The 20167-nt window shown below is 40.3% G+C and overlaps 1 protein-coding gene across 3 annotated transcripts in view; it reads left to right on the top strand.

Annotated features, from left to right (window-relative positions):
• HELZ (helicase with zinc finger) overlaps positions 1-15988 on the top strand; it is an 84838-nt gene extending 68850 nt beyond the window's left edge. For all 3 annotated transcript variants that reach the window (XM_082294085.1, XM_082294086.1, XM_082294087.1), the window contains 9 exons: positions 938-989; positions 1805-1998; positions 4351-4558; positions 5043-5119; positions 5294-5876; positions 6252-6492; positions 7661-8174; positions 11017-11269; positions 14474-15988. In XM_082294085.1, the coding sequence (XP_082150211.1) occupies positions 938-989; positions 1805-1998; positions 4351-4558; positions 5043-5119; positions 5294-5876; positions 6252-6492; positions 7661-8174; positions 11017-11269; positions 14474-14805 (2454 nt within the window). In that variant the 3' untranslated portion in view covers positions 14806-15988. The remainder of the gene's footprint in view (positions 1-937; positions 990-1804; positions 1999-4350; positions 4559-5042; positions 5120-5293; positions 5877-6251; positions 6493-7660; positions 8175-11016; positions 11270-14473) is intronic.
• Positions 15989-20167: the final 4179 nt, after the last annotated feature.

Below are 20167 nucleotides of genomic sequence, written 5' to 3' on the forward strand. Positions count from 1 at the left end.
GAGTCAACATTGTCAAACAACCTGTCTTTGTACCCTGACTAATTTGCTTGGAGTGCTGGAAAACTGCCTAGGCTTATCTCCTGGGCAAGAAAAGTTTTGCAGCACCAAAGCGTTTTTAGATTTATTTTAAATTTGTGAACATACTTAGGTCCAGATTAAGTATTTCTGTGCTGCAAAGGACTTGAGAGCATACTGGCAATGGAATATGTGCTCACAGTTTATGAGTATTAACTAATTAATTGATGCTGCAAACTCATGAGAAAGTAGTAGGGATAACTCAGGTCTGTTAAAATCCTTTTCTAACGTACAGTTCACCAAGGAAGAACAGTTTCTCCGGAGCACTGGGGTTCTTTACTCTCCTGTATTGTACTTCTGGGGAGCAGTCACAGAGGAACCACAGCCCAGAAGCTGATAAATGAGATGGAGCAGGGAGACAAATGTCTAATGGGGCTGGGTGAGCAACTGAGTAAAACTGGGGGCAGCTCCTTTGTCTCCAGTGTTCTTCAGCTGGAATCTGGAGCAGAAAATGGATCATTCTTCTACTAAAGCTGCTATGGCAGAGGAGTACTGAGGGTTACATTGGTACTGGGTGCTGCTCCTGAAAGATGTGGGACAGTGGGAAATAAAATGGTGGGAAAAGAAAATCAAAATATCTGCTGTAACCTTCTTTGCATCCGAAAACAGACTTTGGGAGAGAGTTTTCCCAGAGGGAGTTGTAATGACCCACTGGTTAATTGATTTAGTGGTGTTTTATGTCCAGCTTTGTGAATTCATAGTCAGGTGGTGGAACTGGATGGCTGAATGTGTCAGAATAAACTGTTGGGCTGACTCCTTTCAAACTCTGTTTTATGATTGATTATTATGTTCACTTGAAATAAAAAGCTTTGGTTTGTATAAGAATGCAAAGATCACTATTACTGTGTTCTTTCCTTTAAAGGGCAAGGTCCATCATCACAACCAGAATGACCATTTCCCACCTGATGGAATTGGTAAGTGCCTCTGCAGTTCCTGGGGGAATTCCCAAGACCAGTGAAGCTGACAGTAGTTTGATGTACATTGAGTATCTGGTCTCTTCTCTGTTTGAAAGGCATTTACTTGTTGTTTGCATGTGGGAATCAGATCACAAACTGTTAAGTGGACATTTGATATTTCCAAGGCTCTCCCTTTATAGGTGGTGTGTGCACTGACTTTGGAGCCTTAACACAAACATAGTTGTTGGCCTTTGAAAAATGGCTGTGTTTGAAATTCATTGTTGTAACCCTGTACCAGTGTATTTGCACTAAGAGGGTTTGGAGATTATTTTGCATGCACTGTTTTCTGAGGTACTTTGAAGGTAAACTGTGCTGTCGTATAGCCAGATACTCCTGATCATACCTTTGCAAGGTAGCATGCAACAGCTGAATAATTTTGTTATTAATTTGAAAAAGTATTAGTTTACAGCTTGTCTTCCCTGCTAAAAAAGGAGGGTTATTTTAGTTTTTGATGCAGTGCTTAACAGCCACTCTGACTGTCAGCATATTTAATCGGTTTGGGACATTCTTTCATTAATGCACTTACCAGCTACCTGTTTCTCTGTATCTCAGCTCGTATTTTCTGCCTCTTCAAATTTTTGAAATGGAATACAGGATTTGATTAATGCTTTCTGTTAGTGTACCAGACCTATGCTGTTAGAGAGTTGCACACATACATTATAAAGATAGATGCTGTTAGGATGAAAAAAACCAAAGAAATGGTCATCTTCATGTTCTTTTTGTGTATATATCTTCTTTTTTTGTATGTATATATCTTTTATTTTTATTTTCAGTTCAGCCCAATCCTTCTGTTCTAATTGGAAATCCTATCCGAGCATATACTCCTCCCCCTCCTCCTCTGGGACCTCACCCCAATCTGGGGAAATCTCCAAGTCCTGTTCAAAGGATAGATCCACACACTGGGACAAGTATTCTATATGTACCTGCTGTCTATGGAGGAAATATGGTCATGTCTGTGCCTTTGCCTGTAAGAATTAATTTTCTGTTTCTCCCCCGTCCCCACCTCAGTTATTGTATGCACATGAATGTATGGCAAAATCAGATAGTGAATTTTTTGCAAGTTTTTTTCAGCACTCCAAATCTGTGGGCATTGCTGGCTTTAGGAGTGACAGTGCAGAGGACCACCAGAAAATATGGACCTGAAAGCTTTGCTCCCACAAGTAACTCCAGGCAGGCTAAAAGCAATTTCATGTTCATGTAATTTGGTGTGTTTTAGGCACACCAGTGGAATCTGTCTCATCTGACTTGAGACACCTGCCTCTGAATTATTTGCCTGGTTTAGTTCTTAATCATTGGAGAAACCTCAGTGATTCACACCAAGTTTGTTTCTCTTTATTGGCTTCACACAGTCTGAATTACAAGTTTTGGATGTCTGTAGTGCAAGGTGTCTGAAGTGAAGTGATAAGAAAAATAAGCATAATGGGATGTTTTTCCCTTCCAGAACCTCATAGTGAACCAGTTTCCTGTCCAATCCCTTTCCTTAATGACATTCGGGAACAGAATGAAGATCTCTAATCGGGTCTTTTAGGCTACATTTATGCATGGAATTTTGGATTACAAATAAAACTGTCTCACCAAAATTTGCACACATTAAAGAAGCAGTCTCTGCTTTATTTTTGCCCTTCACAGTCACATATTCCAGGAGGAAAATGCATGGAAAGAACAAAGGTTGCAGAAGCTTGTGGAGTAACATGTCTGTGTTGTACACAACTCCTGAAGACCGTGGCAAGGACGTGGAACCCACACATGCATGTGTTTAATTCCATTCATAATGCTAAATGTTGGAATACAGCTAATTCGTTTTTTTCCAGTAATTCTGAGTCCTCTGTTGTAATTGGGGTTATGGATGCTGAATGGGGGACTTGCTGTAGTTTCAGTTTTGTGTCTTAGATCAGCTGGCAGCTGTAAATTGGTTTTCTTTGCTAGGCCAATGAATTTTCCTTTTTCTAAACTTACTAGAAATCTGCATTTGATGGATAAATTTAAATGCAATGAGAAGGCCAGCAGCTGTAGCTTTGTCACACTTGCTCACATTATATTAATATCAAACCAAGGTAATTTAAAAAGCTCTGTCTTATTGTTCCAAGGTTAATATATTTTTTATGTGTTTCCAATCAAAAGAAGTTTATTAAAAATAAGTATTTTGAACTTATCTTCCATGGGGATGGATTTTTAAATAATTAAGTGGGAAGACTGAGGTACTAATGAGACTGCTACTTTTGAAAAGAAGCTTGGAGATGATTTGGGGTTGTACAGATGCAATAGTAGCCTAAAGCTGAAGTTCAAAGTGCACATTTCAAGGGCAAATAGTAATTAAAAAAAAAAAAATTGGATGAAAGTTGTTACACTTGAAACAAGTTGGTACTGAAGTAAAATGTGTTTATGTTCATGGAAGATATAATGATGTCTTTGTTTAATGCAGTTTCCATACCCAAGGTAAAAGCTAGAGGAGGTTGTTTGCTGCCATCAGTAAAGAATGCTTTGGCAGCCTGAGTGTTGGGGATGACTTTCCCTACACTCTTCCCTTATTCATATAATTCCCTTCTTTTAATAAATTCCCTACAGGACAAGATTGAACTCACTTGATGCAGAGCTATCTTCCTTAGCATTCCTTTTAGGAATAAAATTGAAACCATTGTAAAATATCCCGACTTTCTACCTGTGTTCAGGAGGTGGATTTTCCTTTGACTGTGCAATACATGAGTCATGTAGCATAGGCACACTGGAGTGTCACTCCCTATCACTGCTCACCTGTGGGTACTGTCTGGGTTCCACCAGTAGTCCTGGTAACTTCACTGAGTGTCCTGTGTGTGCAGAGGTGGGCACAGCTGCTCCTTCTGTGGCCCAGAATCACAGCACTGGGTGCTGCAAGGCTTTGAGGCTTCTCTCTCTGTCTCCACCTCTGAGCCACAGCCCAATGCCTCATACGTACCAGGAGAAAAGGCTTTGTATTTGCTTGAATTTCACCCATTTCTATTTAATTAGAGAAGAGATTAATCTGAAGTTTATTAAACTACAATTTGTCCATCAGTCTTTTCTCTCTGAACTTCAAAACCACTGAAACAAGAATGGGTTTTGATAGAAAATTTTTGCCCAGGGTTCTCCTTGAAAATCTCTGCCCCTTGTTTTGCCTACCCTTACGGCTCTCCGTTTCCAGCACCAGCTGTAGTGTGTGTGTCAGGTCATCTGATGCATGAAAAACTCTTGTCACTGGCCTAATATCAGTGCACTCGTTATCACAGCCTTTAATTTAATGTACCTTAACAGATCACATCTCTCTCTTCTTTTTTTTTTAATTTTATTTTTTTTTACCTCTTAGGTACCATGGACAGGGTATCAGGGTAGGTTTGCAGTCGACCCTCGACTCATTACTCATCAAGCAGCTATGGCATATAACATGAACCTGTTACAGGCACATGGGCGAGGGTCCCCGATCCCGTATGGCCTGGGACACCACTCTCCTGTTAGCATAGGACAGCAGCAGCTCCTGCACCAGGACAAGGAGCAGCACGAACAAACTCGAAATGGTTAGTGCTTGAAATGGCACTGGAAACTGCTCTGCTTTGGGGAGAGTTTGTGCTTGAAATAGGGTGTTGTGGAAAGGACTTTCTTTCCTCCATCCTCTCTATCTGTGGCACTTTCCTCCCTTTTAGAGGGATCCCCAGATTGGAGAAATAACCTGGGATTTGCCATTTCAAATAGAATGACTGAGATATTGTGAGATTCAGAAGGAATGGGAGTTGGGGAGGGGTGTTGAGGGTGTAATTGTTCCATCTCCCTTCTGCAGTAGTGCTGATGTTATTTGCAATTAAGTTGGAAGAACTACTTAGTGATGATTAATGAACAGAGTGCAGAGATTAAAGGGAAGGTGTTATTTAGGTAAATTATACTAAATGTCTGTGATGCTGTAAATGCCATACTAATAAGTCAATTTTCCTGTGTCTGGGGGAAAAAAAATCACAAAGTAATAATTCTTCTATTGAAACTAAATAATTTTGTAAATGTTTTTAGGTAAAAGTGAAAACACTGGTGGACCTGAAATCAGTAAAATTCGAACACCTGAGAAGAAACCTCTGGAATCCAAGCAGGTAGGTTTCTCTTGTATGGGTTTCTGGTTTGTTTTGTTTGTTTATTTGTTGGGGATTTGGGTGTTTTTGTTTGTTTGTTTTTTGTACTCTCTCTTAAAGAATTTAGTCATTACTGAAATGGTTTTGTTTTTCTTTCAATGCAAATTTACAAAACTTTTTATTCTCCTTTTGTAGGTTGATTTAGAAGCAAATCCTCAACAGAGAAGCCCAGAGTCCCGTTCCAGTGTTGGTTACCCCAATGCTAAATTCCATCGCAAAGACAACCCCAACCCCAGGCAGCTGAACCTGCACCTGACCCCACCCCACTCCCAGTTTGCTGTTCCCAACCGCCACTTCCAGCACCTCTCCCAGATCCCGAGGCAGCCGTACCCTCTGCAGCAGCAGCAGCAGCAGCAGCAGCAAAACCTTTTAAGTCAACAGCAAAATCACTTGCCTGAACAGCCCAACCAAATGCCACCCCAGCAGAGCCAGGTAGTTCAGCAGCATAATCACTTGAATCAGCAGCCTCCACCACCTTCGCAGCTTTCCCCTGCTTTCCAGGCAGGCCCCAGCCAGTCCTTTTTTAATAATCCCATTCCCCACCGACCACATTCTCCTGCTGTAGATGCTGTGATTTCAGAACAACACCCCCCACCTCTGTTACAAGAAGTCAGTAATCCTTTGAGGCCTATTGCACAGCACAACCCAGTTCTGCCAACCCACTTGAACAACTTCATTGAAGAGAATCCGTCAGGACTGCCCTTAGGGGACACTTTAGGTAGGTGACTTTTCTTTATTTAAATTCAGAGTGTGCGATTATAACTACATTGAATTGAAAATGAAGGAGGTATTTACCTTTTTCAGGCATATTGCTCTGAATTGGGTCATTGTTGGGTTAGTTTCCATAAGTAATGTCATTGAGCATAATTTGCTGCTTGAGGCATGTTTGAATATTCAGCACTTTATTAGAAGATTTATGTTTATATGATTTTCCATATGATTTAAATAACCAGGTTATGCACTGCAATGCAGTTAGTCTATAATAGACCCTGGAATAAACTGTATAAAAAGTATTCTTTTTTTTTTTTTTCTGACATAAAGATCTTTAAAAAGGGGCATTAGATAAAATTTTTTTTTAAAACTATTTTTATAGATCGTATGCATGGAAATGTAGCTTTGGAAACAATAAGGCAGCAACAACAAGCCAGGTTACAGCAATGGAATGAACATAATGCCTATCTCAGTCAAGGCACTATTCCATATCAACACCATCACCATCCTCATCTACCACATCTTCCTCAGCAACCAATTGGATTACATCAGCAGCAGCAAGTTAGGGCAAACTGGAAACTTGCCAGTAATACAGAAGATGAAACAGAGGCAACATATTCAAGGTATTTGTTTACTGAGTCATCAGAGCTTGTGTAAAATGGAGCAGTGGGCACCTATCTGTAACACTGTGATCAAGTGCAAGGCACTTAAAGGTATTGCTTTTTGCTGCTGTTATTATGAAGGTTAAAATAGTTGACAGGCTGACTTACAACTATGCTTTTATTATGTGTTATGCTTTATTCTGCTAGTATATTGGGTAGTAAAGCTGTAGTGGAAAAATACTTTTATGGAGCTTTTCAGTGCTGTATTTATGGAATAAGGAATGGATAGAGAGTCACAACCTTGGGTTTTTATGAAAGAGGTGTCTGAGTGTAGTTAAGGCCTATTTAAGTTGTAAATTCTTCAGTTTGAAGTAGCAGTCTGAGATCTGTGTGCTTGAAAATAAACAAACCAGTCCCTCCCCAAACACTGCTCCCCAGTGAAACCTCAACTTTTCTTCCTTTTTAAAAACCCTTTGCTTTTAAAAGCAGATTTAAATTTAAAAATGCTTGTATTTGAGATGGAGCTTTAGGGGGCAAGAAAGGAAGCTGTTGAACATCAAAAGAAAAATGGTTCCAGTGGTCATCAGCTTTAATCATGTGTATTGTAAAGGCTGGATTTTTAAATTGCCTCTGTTTACTGTCATCTCCCACTATGCTTTCTTTTCCATCTGGTTTGTTATAGCCATGGTAAAGCATCTAAATGCCTTCTTAGCTGACTCTTTGAAGTGCTGCATTGAATGTTCTTGACGTTTTGAAGAAGTTTGGAAGTATATTGCGCAAATGAGGGGAGTCCCTGATTGTTCTGGCTTTTACCTTGAAAGGGGTTAAAATTTTCTTTTAACTATGTGAACTTTTTACTTTGTGTAGTAAAGCAGGAAATCCTTACCTTTAGTTGTCTCTTAAGAGATAACAAAAAATTGATTCTTCTGACTGAAAAGAAAATCTCAAGAGTTATTAAAACTTTGAGATGATTCAGGTGAGTATTTCATCCAATTAATCCTCTTGTGCCTAATTTCTGATTGCTCAGTCACATCCTTTGAAGTTAGGGTCAGTAAGTGCAAAGATAAGAATATTTAAATTCAGTGTTCTGTGCTCTGAGTTTTCTACATCTCAAAAAGAGTGAGATTTCAGCAAAACTTTTTTTTTTGTTTCCCCCCCTTTTCTTGATACATTTATTCTGCCAATGCAGATTCCAGGACTTGCTCCGAGAGCTGTCACACCGCGATCCAAGTGAGAGTCGGGACGTAGCCGAAATGCCACCCCCGCAGTCGAGACTGTTGCAATACAGACAAGTCCAGCCCCGAAGCCCACCAGCACTCCCTTCTCCTTCCTGCAGCTCCAACCACAGCGCCCACTTCCCCAACTTCACTGAGAACAGCAGAGACATTGAACTGCCCACTAACCCAGCATTTCAGCAGCATTTACCCCAAATGTACAACCCCTCTTTCTCAATGCCATCCGAACACATAACCCCATCTCCCTTGAAATACCTGCAACCTGATGGATCCTGGACTTACGCTAACCTACAGCAGAATCACCTCCTGGGGCAGGGCTTTCACTATGGAATACCTCCACTGCCCCACAGGTCGCAGCAAAGCCCTTTTATACAAATCCAGAATCATCAGCACGCAGTCGGTCAGGAGCCATTTCATCCACTCGCATCTCGAGCAGTTTCTGCTTCTTCGCTCCACAGCTTAGAAGAGGTGGGTGTTCTTGTCTGCTCTGCACTTGTCCTGTTGTTTTAATATCAAATTATGTTGTGAAGTAGTCATGAGTGCAAAACACCTCACACATTGAAAGCTCACACTGGGAATTTCTGTGAGGTGGAATCGTTCTCTGCGTCTTTGCTGTTCACCGTGACCAGATCTGTGGTTCTTGTCACTGCAGGTGTAACATTTTCTCTGCTAAATGGGAAACCTTGGCTTTTGGAATGTTACTCAGAGTTTTTGTGCAATCACTGCTCTGTGTCTGCATGTCATTTATCTGCAGTGACAATCCACCACAGCCCAGGTGGAAGCTCAGGAGAGGACTCTGGACAGTCAGCTGGAATGACCCAGCCAGTTGACTCAGTACTGAGCTGTGAATGTGGTTGAGTTACTGCTCATAGGAGACCAGAGCTGTACAGCTGTTCCAAAATGGTCCAAAAGCTGATGTCATTAATCCCACCCTGCCTGCACTAATTTGGTACAAAGCCATCCTGTGTATTTTAGGGGCTGTGTGTTGGAAATCAGAGACATCCAGCTGTGCTCCCTGAGGCTGGCTCCAGCACACACCCTGCCACAGCTGGCTCTGTCTCTTTTCATCTTCTCTTGTCCTGGACTCTAAGGGGGTTTGTTATGGGATGCAGACTGTGCCAGCAGTCCTGCTAGGACAGGTCATGTTTTGAACAGGAGGTTTTATTCCCTATTGGAATCTGAGGTGCTAAAGAGTGTATGATGTGTAAACATGGAGTATGCTGGAGCCAGGTCGCATTCCAGGAATCTGAGAATTAATATTCTCACTTACTGCATGTAATCCAATATTTGTACATAAGTGGCTTGTTCTGTGATGCATTTCTGTTTAGGTTTTTACAGAAGCTGGGCAGGGAGCTCTGCTCATCGCTGTCTCACACAATACATATTTAATTTGTCTTTCAACTTCTGAAAACAGAAAATATTTAGTTTATGAGAAAAATAACTAAAATTGAATTCCAGTGCATTTTACAAATTTCTCTCTTACACAGATCCAGAGAGGTTAATGGAGTCCTCAGGCCCAGCCAGAGCTGTAGTAAGGTTTGGGTTTATAGACATTTAGAAATTTGATGTCTCAGTCCATTAAGTTATACCACCCTGTATAAAATGTAATACTTTGTGGCAACAGTTAATGCTGTCAGTACAGCGGGACGTAGGAACAATGGTTTTTCAGCAGTAATAAACCAATAAATATTCCTATAGAGCTTGTGACAGCTCCTGCTATCTGAAGACAAATAGAGTGAGCCTTTATGTAATTAGTGCAAATTCAGTTTAGTTCTTATTTCTTCTTCCTTTCAAAATATGTGACAGAACTGCCAAATACAGTAAAAGTGTTACAAGACAGAGACTTGCTTACAAACTTTCCAAAACTGCTGGTCCAGCTGGTAGGTAGGACTGAATGCACAAAGAAATCAATATGGGGTTTTAGGTGTATTTTTAACAGACATCCCTCAGACAAGGCACTTGTCAGGGCAGTTTTCTTGACTTTTGATATCCTTACTAAACTGTTTCCTCAACCACTATTTATAAAGCTGTTAATTGACTTGATACTTGAAAGCTTTTGCATGTGTTTAGTCAGACCAGATCTGAACTGCACATCAGAGGGAATACTGGAGTTATTCTGTCTGGTTCTGTACTTGCAAGTGTCCAGAACTTTGATAAATTCCTGCTTGCTTACCAAAATAGCCCTTTTACATTCAGTAAATGTATACTTTTGGGGTTGATTTGGGCAGTAATTTATTAACTTCTTTTGTTTGTTTTGTTTTTGTTGTTGTTGAAGAATTTCCTTAGGGGAATGGATTGTCAGGATATCCAAGTGTTGATCCCCTGATTGTGGTGACTGAAATAAGATGTAACAGTTTCCTTTCTTGCACTTTTTTCCTGTGTCTATTTGTTGGAGATGATATAATAACAATGTTGGGACTCTGCAAGCAAGTTACTTGATGTTTGTTTAGCTGATTTCTTGCGACATTTCATCAGGATGGTTCTTTTTCCCTTTATCAAGTCTAGATTTACCTGTATGACTTTTCTGTTATTAGTGCTCTTGTTAGTCAGTGCAGATGAGAGTAAATAGTGTATTTATTGTTAAAAATAAACTGTGATACAACAGACTTGCTTTGAATCTTGAGAAAGCTTAGAGAGCCCTTAAATCTGAACTCTTGAAGCCCACAGGTTAATTAATGGAGTTCCTGCCATTTTCATCTGCATGATCTACAGAGTTTATGGAAGCAAGTAATTTCTGTGGTTTCAGATAAAATTCTCTGCATTATTTCTCCCGAGGGCACTCGCTTCTCCAGAGCATTTGTTTTGTATGTGCAAAAGCCAGTATACAAATGTATCCTGCTTCCCCAGATCCTGGTGTACAAGTCACTAATTTATCCTTTGGAAAAGGAAAAGCCATTTTATTCCTGACTACATTGTAAGAACATTTTTTCTTGCTCTTGTGTATTTCTGTGCTTCCTTTGCCTCATCTGTAAATGCTGGGTATCTTCCTCCTCATTGTGTGATCCATAGCCCACGTAGAAGTGTGAGATATAAAGGTGTAAAGGTTGATAAGAATTAAGAAATTTCAGTTGATGTACTTTGCACTTCCTTTAAAATTCTGTATTTCATGTGATCAAAATATGTTATCAGTGACTGCAGTATACAGCATACAACTTGAAATGTATTAGACTTTTTTTCTAAGTGCAAAGGATTTTTTTTTTTTGGTTAAACATTTCAGAGAAAAAGTTGAATAGGGAAATGGTATTTGATACATGCAGTTGAATCAAAAGAGCAAAGGGCTATTTTATGGTTTGGTGTTTTTTGTTCACAGTATGAACCAAGAGGACCAGGCAGGCCGTTGTACCAAAGAAGAATTTCCTCTAGTTCAGTCCAGGCTTGTTCTGAAGAATTAAGCACTCCTCAAGACAGTCTTGGTCAGTGTAAAGAGCTTCAGGACCACAGTAACCAGTCATCGTTCAACTACTCCTCCCCTGAGTTGTGGGTGAACTCGTCCTCCTCTGCCCCATACCCAAACATTCCATGCAACGGAGCCAGCAGAGCCGTTCCCCCCCGGGAGCTCTTAGGTGGGTACAGCTGCAGCTGCTTCTCTCTGCAGTGACCAGGGCTGAGGGACAGGCTTGCCTGTGGATTTCTTCCCACCCAGTGTTTTCTGCCAGTTCTTTAATTCCCAAAACCAATTTAAGCAAAGATTTTGAAGTAGTCATTGTTTCAGTAGTTGAAGGTTTGCTTGAAAAACCTATTTTAATGTGCCACCTTGTTAACATCCTGTTCTTCATCTAGAAAAGCAATGCTGCTTCTTAGTCTTCTCCAAAAGTTCCAGTAAACACAGATAGTCTCTTACAGTGGCTTCGAGTGCAGCAGAGTTTGTGCTGGAGGGAACTAAGGTGACTGGTGGGATTTATTTGCAAGATAGATTATTTATTTCCAGAATCAGTGATATTTTGTGTTGGTATTACAGTCTGGGGGAGCAGCACATAAACTGAATTAGTGCTCTCAGCATTTCTCTAGTAAATTCTGGTACTTCATCAAAGGAGTGACGAGTTTAAATTCTCTCTCACCGTGGAAGAATCTCAGTGGAATGTGGCTTCCCTGGTGGTAGCAGCAGTGCTGATTGATTGAGCAGACAGAAACTAAATTAACTTTTCGAGATGAAAAAAAGCTGCAAAGAGAGAGCTGGAGCAGTGCAACTATTATTCTCTTCTTCTGTTCTCCATATTTCTTGTGTTTATGAAAAACAAAATTACCAGGGTAGTACAGTTTCTTCCCTGTGATTTTGTTTTAAGAATCTCCAGTGGTAATTTAAAAACAAAATAATTAAAAATGCAAACAGTATTCCAGCGTGGATATTAAAACCACTTAATAATGTGGAAAAATATTTATAAGCTGGTTTTATTTGCCTTAAAAGATTTAATTGCTTTTCACCAAACTTTATAAACCTAAAACATCTTGTAATTTCATAGTAATTATGAAGTAGGAACATGCAGTGTAGAATGAATGAAAAAAGCTCTTTATATCAGTGACAGCAGTCAAGAATTAAATTCCTAAGGTGCCTTTTAATTTCCAAAATGTGAAAATGTTATTTTGCAAACCCATATTTATGACAGCATCTTTCATGCTAAGTTCAAAGCTTCAAGCTCAGGGCACCTCCTTCAATCTATTTCTATTTTTTCTGAAAATTAAGGAGCTGAATGCACAGTATTATGTGGCATTCATCACTGAATTGCTCACACAGAGTTGCTCTCTAAACTCCGTGGTTATCTAAGAGGAGCTCAGGAGCTCTGGCACGTTTATATTGGGATCAGCCAGTCCCACATTTCTTTGCTTTAATGAAAAGCTTGAGAACCTGTTCGTGAGTAAAGTCCTCGGAGGACAGATGTGTATGTAAAAAGTACCATGTACACACATTTGCTGTCAAATACTAAATTCTAAGTGAAAATACCAAGTTCTCACTGATAACTGCATTTGCAATGAAATATTTTTTATTGTAGTTAAGCATGGTTTCTGTTTGTCAATAAATGTATATGAAACAGAGCCCTGTATCTAATGGTTCATGCAAACACATCTCCATTTTATGGCTGCTGTGCCTTTCCACATCTACAGCTCACTGCCTGTGATCATATTTACAGCCCAGATGTGTTTTATAGAGCTAACGGTTAATGACCAGTAACTGCACCGTTACTGTTGGTTTATATCCATGAAATAAAACCCTGTGAGAATGTGATGCTGTGAAAGTCCTGTGCCTGCATTTGTTGCTTGAGAGGGAGTGACCCTGACTCCAGACTGTTCAAGGACTGATCCCTCCTGTACATCAGGAGTGGCTGTGGCACCAGTGTTGGGTTGGATCAGGATGGATTTATGAAGCACAGGGAGAGCTGCTGTCAATTGCTCGGGGTTGTTCTATGCAGGCACTTCCCAAAATTGTATCTAGGGAGTTTGATATGCATTGCTTTTTCTGCTGATGGAAAGAAAATGATTTAAGTTCTTATTCAAGATGTGTATTTCATATTTTGCCTTCTGTTAGACACCTCTACCACACACAGCTTTCACCTCTGGCCCTGCTTGTCATTACTTGTCTTCTCTTGAGTGCTGTGGTTATTTTGGGAGGTTTTTTGCTCATGTTCTGGGTTGTTTGTTTTTTGTTGAATCATAGCAACCTTAGCAAAATTGCTTTGCTTGTGTTCTTTCCATATCCATTCTTCTATGGGCTGAGTTGGGTTTTTTTTTTTGCCTTTTTTTTTTTTTTTTTTTTTTTGAGTGCTCTATAAAAAGCAGAAGCTGTGTGTGACCTTTCCAGTGAGAAACTTTATGTTTTTCTACTTTTGCACTCATTTGATGGTACATTTTTGTAGGTGCACTTTAAAAATAACATTATCTGATTAAAGACTGAAATAATTACAGAATATATCTGTTGCCCAGTTCCTAGACTGTTGCAGATAGAACATAGAGCTGTGTTTCAGTCTGGTGTCTGTCTAGCTGTGCAAGACAGCAGAATTCTCCAGACAAAAGTAAGGGACCTCATTAGGATTCAGGAAATTCACGAAAGCAGTTTTATACCTATGGTTTAAAGCACCATTTTTTCTGATAGTTACAGGAGTTGTTAAATGTGGAGCAAGAACATATCAGTTAGCAGGAGTGCATTCAGCCTGAAATACCAATACTTAGTTGGTTGGCATTCAGGACTCTGAATTGCTGTTGGAGAATGAATTATATATGGTGCTGTAAATTTTAATTTTAGCCTATTAAGCTGTAAAGCAAGAAGAATGAAATACTCTTTGTGCTGTCTCAGTGGATAAAGTGCTTAAATTAGAGTAGATCCCATTCAGAAGCAGCTTCCCTTCAGTGCATCCAGAGAATCCGCTGTGCGGAATTGCAGGTTTGGGGTTATGGCTGTAGGGTACAAACACATGGGGGATGTGTTTAGTAATGTCAGTTTTGTGCTGCTGCTGAATGATCCAAGAGTTGGGAATGAAGTTGGATCACTTCAAGGCCAGGCTGGATGGGGTTTGGAGCAAGCTGGTCTGTGGAAGGTGTCTGTGCCCATGGTAGGGGATGGGACGGGATGAGCTTTAAGATCCCTTCCAACCCAAACCGTTCTGTGATTGTGTCATTCTATAAGCTTCATTTTCAGAGTGACTAAACAGAGCAGATGGGTGGTGTGGGAGGAGGTTACCAAAGGGGTGGTGTCAGCACTGACTTTGGGCTTACTGCAGGTGGATTGGCTGAGTCAGAGCCATTCATTTGCTCCAACTCTGGTTTCTCCTTCGCAGCTCCACCGAAGGTGGCCAAGCCCCCGGAGGAGCACCTGAAGGCCGAGAACATCCAGCTCTCCAACTCCTTCAACTACAATGTGCTCCAGCACCTGGGCCAGTTCCCCCCTCTGATGCCCAACAAGCAGCTGGTAGAGTCCAACAGCAGCATCCCCCAGCCTGCGGGCAGCACCAAACCTGTCATGTCTTACGCCAGCGCTCTGCGGGCTCCCCCCAAGCCCAAACCTCCTCCTGAGCAGACAAAAAAGAACAGCGACCCCCTGTCCTTGTTTCAGGAACTTAGCCTAGGTAGTTCATCAGGTAGCAATGGCTTTTATTCCTATTTTAAATAATCAGATTATTTTTTTTAGAGAGAATTTAATTTTTATTTGTGTCAGTAGATCTAAGATAGTTGGGGCTTCACCTGTAGTTGCAAATATTCCCTTTGTTTATATTAGTAAATATATCCTCACTTAATTGCTTTGCTGCTAGACTTGCAACTAATTTTTTTTATTATTATATTCCATTTTTTTGCATTTTTTGATGTGGGTCGGGTTTTCGGAAGCTTTTCTGTAGGAAAACACGTGTTATTTTTTAATTTGTGTAACGTTAATGATATGTTGCATTAAACTAGCAGCTGAGAGATTACCTGTACAACTTGAAAAAAAAAAAAAAGGAAAAAGAAGAAAAAGGAAAAAAAAAGTTTGTCTAAATTGTATTTAAGAAGATTGTAAGTAGCATTTACATTTATTCAATAACATTAGCATACTATGCTGGGTTTCTGTACCAGAAATGGCCAGTTAATGTAAAAATGTATGTTATTTCTGCTTAAATTCATTTAATTTTTTTTTTTAAATAAAGGTGCAGCATCTTCTAAATAATTTCAGTTTTATCAGCTTTTTTGTGAAGGGATGCTGCATTCTCAGACTTTTATAGTTTTAGATTCTATATGATGTGGTATTGTATTTTCCATCCACTGTAGGGTAAAGTAAAGGCATTCTTTGCAGACACCTATGCCATTGTTTGGAAACATTCAGATAAAAGTATTGGTATACTTTAAAAAAATAATTAAAAAATTGAAAAAAGAAGAAAAAAGTAACAAAAAACCCAAAAAAACTCTACATTTTATTTTTGGACAAGCTAGTAATATAAGCTTGTTTGAAAAGTTAATTTGATAGGTTTTTTAAATGAATCATGAAGCTGAAAATAAATTTTTAGGTATGTTGGTGCTTAGTAGATTTAATAACTATTTTAAAAAAAAAGCGTGAATTTAGTAAAATACTTTTTTGTTTGTTTGTTTAATTTTTTTTCCACTATGCATGTGTAAATGTTTGTAATCTGGCTTTTTCCTCCCCTCTTCTCCAGTGGTATAAAGAATTGTGCCGCTTTAACTTTTGGGTTTTTTTTCCGGTAAAACTTTTGGTACATTATTTGATGTTTACATTAAAATGTGACATTATACAAGGAAATTCAGATATTTTGCTAACTGTTTTGTTTGAGGAACATCATTAAAGAAGAGATTTAATGTTTGTCAAAGCTGTATCCAAATTAATCTAAATCTTCTGGGGATCAGAGTGGTTACCAGGTTATTTATCTCCATGAGCTCTGTGAAGTTCTCCATGAACCTGGCCCTTAAGGAATCCAGTCTGAAAAAATTAATTATGGGATATTAAAAAAAAAAAATTAATGAAACATGTGTGAATGAAAACTCAGATGATAAAATCTTTGTGGATAAAGATTTCTGGTCTTGCACATTGTCCCTGCTTTGTGGCCGGGGAGCTCCAGAGGGGTTGTAGAGTTTCTCCTTTACTTCTCCTTAGTCCTCCTTTTAAACTTGAAGTAACTTTAAATCTGGGAACTGTTTTACAGGGATGAGCTGGGTGTAGTTCAGAATTCCTCCACTTAATTACCTGTGAGAATTGAAATTTTTAGAGCTGTGTGGGGGTGATTTCAGATTTTTGCAGCTGTCCATGGGACACCTTACAGGGGAGCAGTGGCTGCTGCTCTGTTCAATCAGATTTTTTCTCTGGTTACAATCAGTCAGGTTTAGTTTTTTGCATTTGAATTCATGTGGTAAGACAAGGGTCATTATGTAATGGGGTTGATTTTAGCTCAGTACACTGCAGAGGTTTGCATATAAATTTTTTATTATAATTCTTTGCTGGGTTATGATTCAGAAACTTACCTGAAAACCTTTTTCCTTCTTTTTACTGTAAATCAAAGCCCATGTAACTCATTAATTTATTTCCTAATGTTATACCAAGCAAACAGTGCTGGGGAGGGGACAGCCCCTGCCAAGTTCTGCTCAGCACTTCAGCACAGGGCATTGAACCCAGACGACCCAAAAATGAGGAGAGGCCAAATTCTGCAACCTTGACTCAAGCAAAACTGCTGTTAAATGGGTTTTTTGCCAAGCTGCTGGCTGCAGGAATCAGTCTGTGGGAAATTTGCCTGCAGGGGCTGGGCAGGGGCCCAGTGGAGTTTGCCTCAGATTTGGTATTTTGGCAGAACTGTCAGTTCTCCTCCATGGATCTGTGTCCTGAGCACTGCTCTGTGCAGAGTCCTGGGAGAGAGCAGAGGTGGGGATCCAGTGGAGAGAGGAGAGAGTTGGGGATCCAACAGAGAGGAGAGCAGGACTGGCAGAGCTGAGGTGGGGATCCAAGGGAGGGAGGAGCAGAGGTTGGGGATACAATGCACTTCACGTCCCCGAGTCAGCATTTTGTAATTTCACGGGTTTCAAAGTCACTCAGTTCTGTGGAGCAGCCTTTTGATTCTGTTCACCAATTAATATTGAATATTAAACTAATAAACATCACTTGTTAATTTACTGCTATCTGTCAATCAGTTAAGGGGAGATGGTTGCATCTCACCACACTTTATTCTGTTTTGCACTGGTATTTTATCTACACTGAAAATATTACAGATAAAAACCCATTTTCTCTCTGACTTAGAATTTCAAATCTTTAACTTTATGAAAACCCCAGCTGGTTTTGGTGCTAAATTTTCATAAGTGCTCTCACCCAGGAATTTGAGGATGATATGATAGAGATGATCTGATTTAACAGCTTTGTCATGAATCATTTGGATTTCTGAGAGTTAGTTTTTTTCCAAAATATATATATATTTTTTTTAATGTCTTGTCTAGCCATTGTATGTCACATATACAGCCCTGAGTGAGATCTTTGGTTTTTGGAGCAAATTATCCAATGTTTATTGAAGTCATGTTTAGAAAACCCCAAAACTGTATTTTAGACTCTCCTAGGGCTTGAATAAAACTCTAATTAAAATGAAATTAAGCCTTACAGATGGCTCCAGTGGGCACTGCTCAGGCTGCACTGTAAATATGGACCTGTTGCAATTACAGCAAAAAAATTACAAAAAATACAGTCAATTCAAAATTGACTTTGTGTAAATTATCTCAATTTGAGGGAGATGAGTGGAAGCTGGGGCATATGCACCAACTGGGCATTTGGCTCCTTGACTTTTTATGCTTCAGTTAGTGCCAAATCCCATGCCCCTTGTCCAGGAATAATCTCCCATTGTTGTCCGTGGAAAATTGAAATGACAGATCTAAATTTAGTAAGCTTGTATTTAATATAAAGGATAATTTCTGGGTTTGTTTTCTTTAATTCCAGTTTTTCATGAGAAAAATCTGGATGCCTCATGGCAGGTTGTCAGTGTGATGATAAGAGCTAATGAAGAATGAAGGGAAAGATTTTAAAAAAAAATTATTTGGATTCTAAAAAAAAATATTTTTTTTTTACAATTCAAATAGAGCCTCCACGCTTTAAAAAGCCACTTAGTGGCAGCTGGGAGGTTTTTCTGTGTGTATTTGAAGACTGAATTCTTACGAAACTGCAAGCTTTCCACTTGGCCATCCTAGGTCAGGAGCAGCCGGAGGTAATGCCGCTCTGCTGTGAGCACAGCCTGACTTGGAGCTGGATTCTGAGGTAACATTCACGCCTCCTGACGCTCTAGGACCTGCCTGTGGTGTCCTGGCTCATCTGGGTTATGGTGTGGGACATGGATGTGCTTGTGCACAGCCTGGATTGCTCCTGGCCCTGGTCCTGCAGCTGCCAGCCTGTCCTGAAGGACCCGGCAGGCTCGGGCAGAGGTTTTGTGGCACATCCCTGTCTCTCTTAGTGCTCTGGGTGCTGGGGGCCCCTCCACGGTGTGCTGGTGTCCTCTGCTACTCCCTGAAGTGCAGTGGCTGTCCCCAGGATGTGTCTCAGCAGTGCCGAGCTCCTTGGAGCCCAGAGTGGGTTGTAGGGACAGTTCCCCTCCATCCCGCTTTGTGGTCACATGGCAGCTTTCAGCATTTCCACAAGACAGCTCCTAAGTTGCTGTTCTGCATAAAGCTGGCTGGTTAGAACCAAGGTCCCAGCATCCACATTTTCTCCTGGAGGTTGTCATCTAATACAGTTTGTCCTGGATTTTTAATTGTATGGGCTGTGGTGTTGCTGGCCCTTTGCAGGATGTGAGTCCTGCCACTGACTGCGAACAACCCTGTGAGTGCCATTCCCTCCTTTGATTAATTAATACTTTGTTCCCAGATTTGTCAAGTTCAGCTGTTTTTTTTGCAGAGATCATGCTCTATAAGCAGTTCTTTTGCTATGTATGTAGTACCCAGTGCTATAAGTAGCACCAAGAGCAGTGTTTGACCACTCCAAATACTGTTTTTAGACAGAACTCAGGCATATCAGAACCTGCACATTTCCAGGGCAATGAGCCCACGATGCTTCATGCTCTGCCCATATCATCCTTCAACTTACTTGTTTTGTTAGTTTTTAAAGTTTCTAGTTTTCCTAGAAAAACTGCAGACAATTAACTTGTCAAGACAGATGGTGATGATCTATGGTGCCTATAAAAATTTGCACATCGTATTCCTTGACATGAAATATGGGCTATTTCTGTTGGTGTAGCAATACTCGCGCCAGTCTCTTTTTGCTGGCTGTGTCAGAGAGCAAGGGCTGAATCCTTCTAAATTTGTTTCTTTCTTCCATTCAAGAGAATTAAAAGGATTTGCAGCAGCAGCAATGGAAATGTCAGTTTTTTGGCAACTTTAGCTGAGAAATGTTGAGGAGCTTTTACCTCATTAAGGATTAATAGATGCTTCTGACAAAATTACAGAAAATGCTCTGTGATATGAATTATCCAAGACTGGTTAAAAGATGTTGTGAGTCCCTTTTCCAGAAGACTTGGCTTCCTGCTGGAGGGTAAATACCTCAACAAGACCAGCTGTAAAGCCATCAAGGTGCTCCCAGTGAGGCTGGTGATGCTGGGCACGAAGCTGAGCCAGAGCCTGGGGTGCAGCCTTGCCGAATGGAATTGTGCTGCTGGTTCTGTTACACAGAAAACAGTCCAGAAATCTAAGTTTATTCCCTTCTCTGGATTCATTTGTAGAAAGCAGCAAAGCAGCTCAGTGTCTGATGCAGAGTGGGCATGCGTAATGTCTGCATGCCTTGAATTTATGTTCAATAGCTTCAGTGGAGCCTAAGCATCGATCAAGTGTGACAAAGCAACAGCAATCCCATCCTCTACTTCAGTCAAAGCAAAGTTGTGACGCTCTTTTCTTGTCCCTTGGTGACAATGGAAAGGGGAATTGGAATGGATGCTTTTAGAACAGGTCCCACTGCTCTGTGTGTTTTGTGGTACAGAGCAGCCTAATGCTCCTGTAGTTGTTATAAAGTAATGTGGTGTTCCAAGGGGCACTGT

This window comes from Coloeus monedula, assembly GCF_965178545.1.
Source record: "Coloeus monedula genome assembly, chromosome: 19".
Lineage (NCBI taxonomy): Eukaryota > Metazoa > Chordata > Aves > Passeriformes > Corvidae > Coloeus > Coloeus monedula.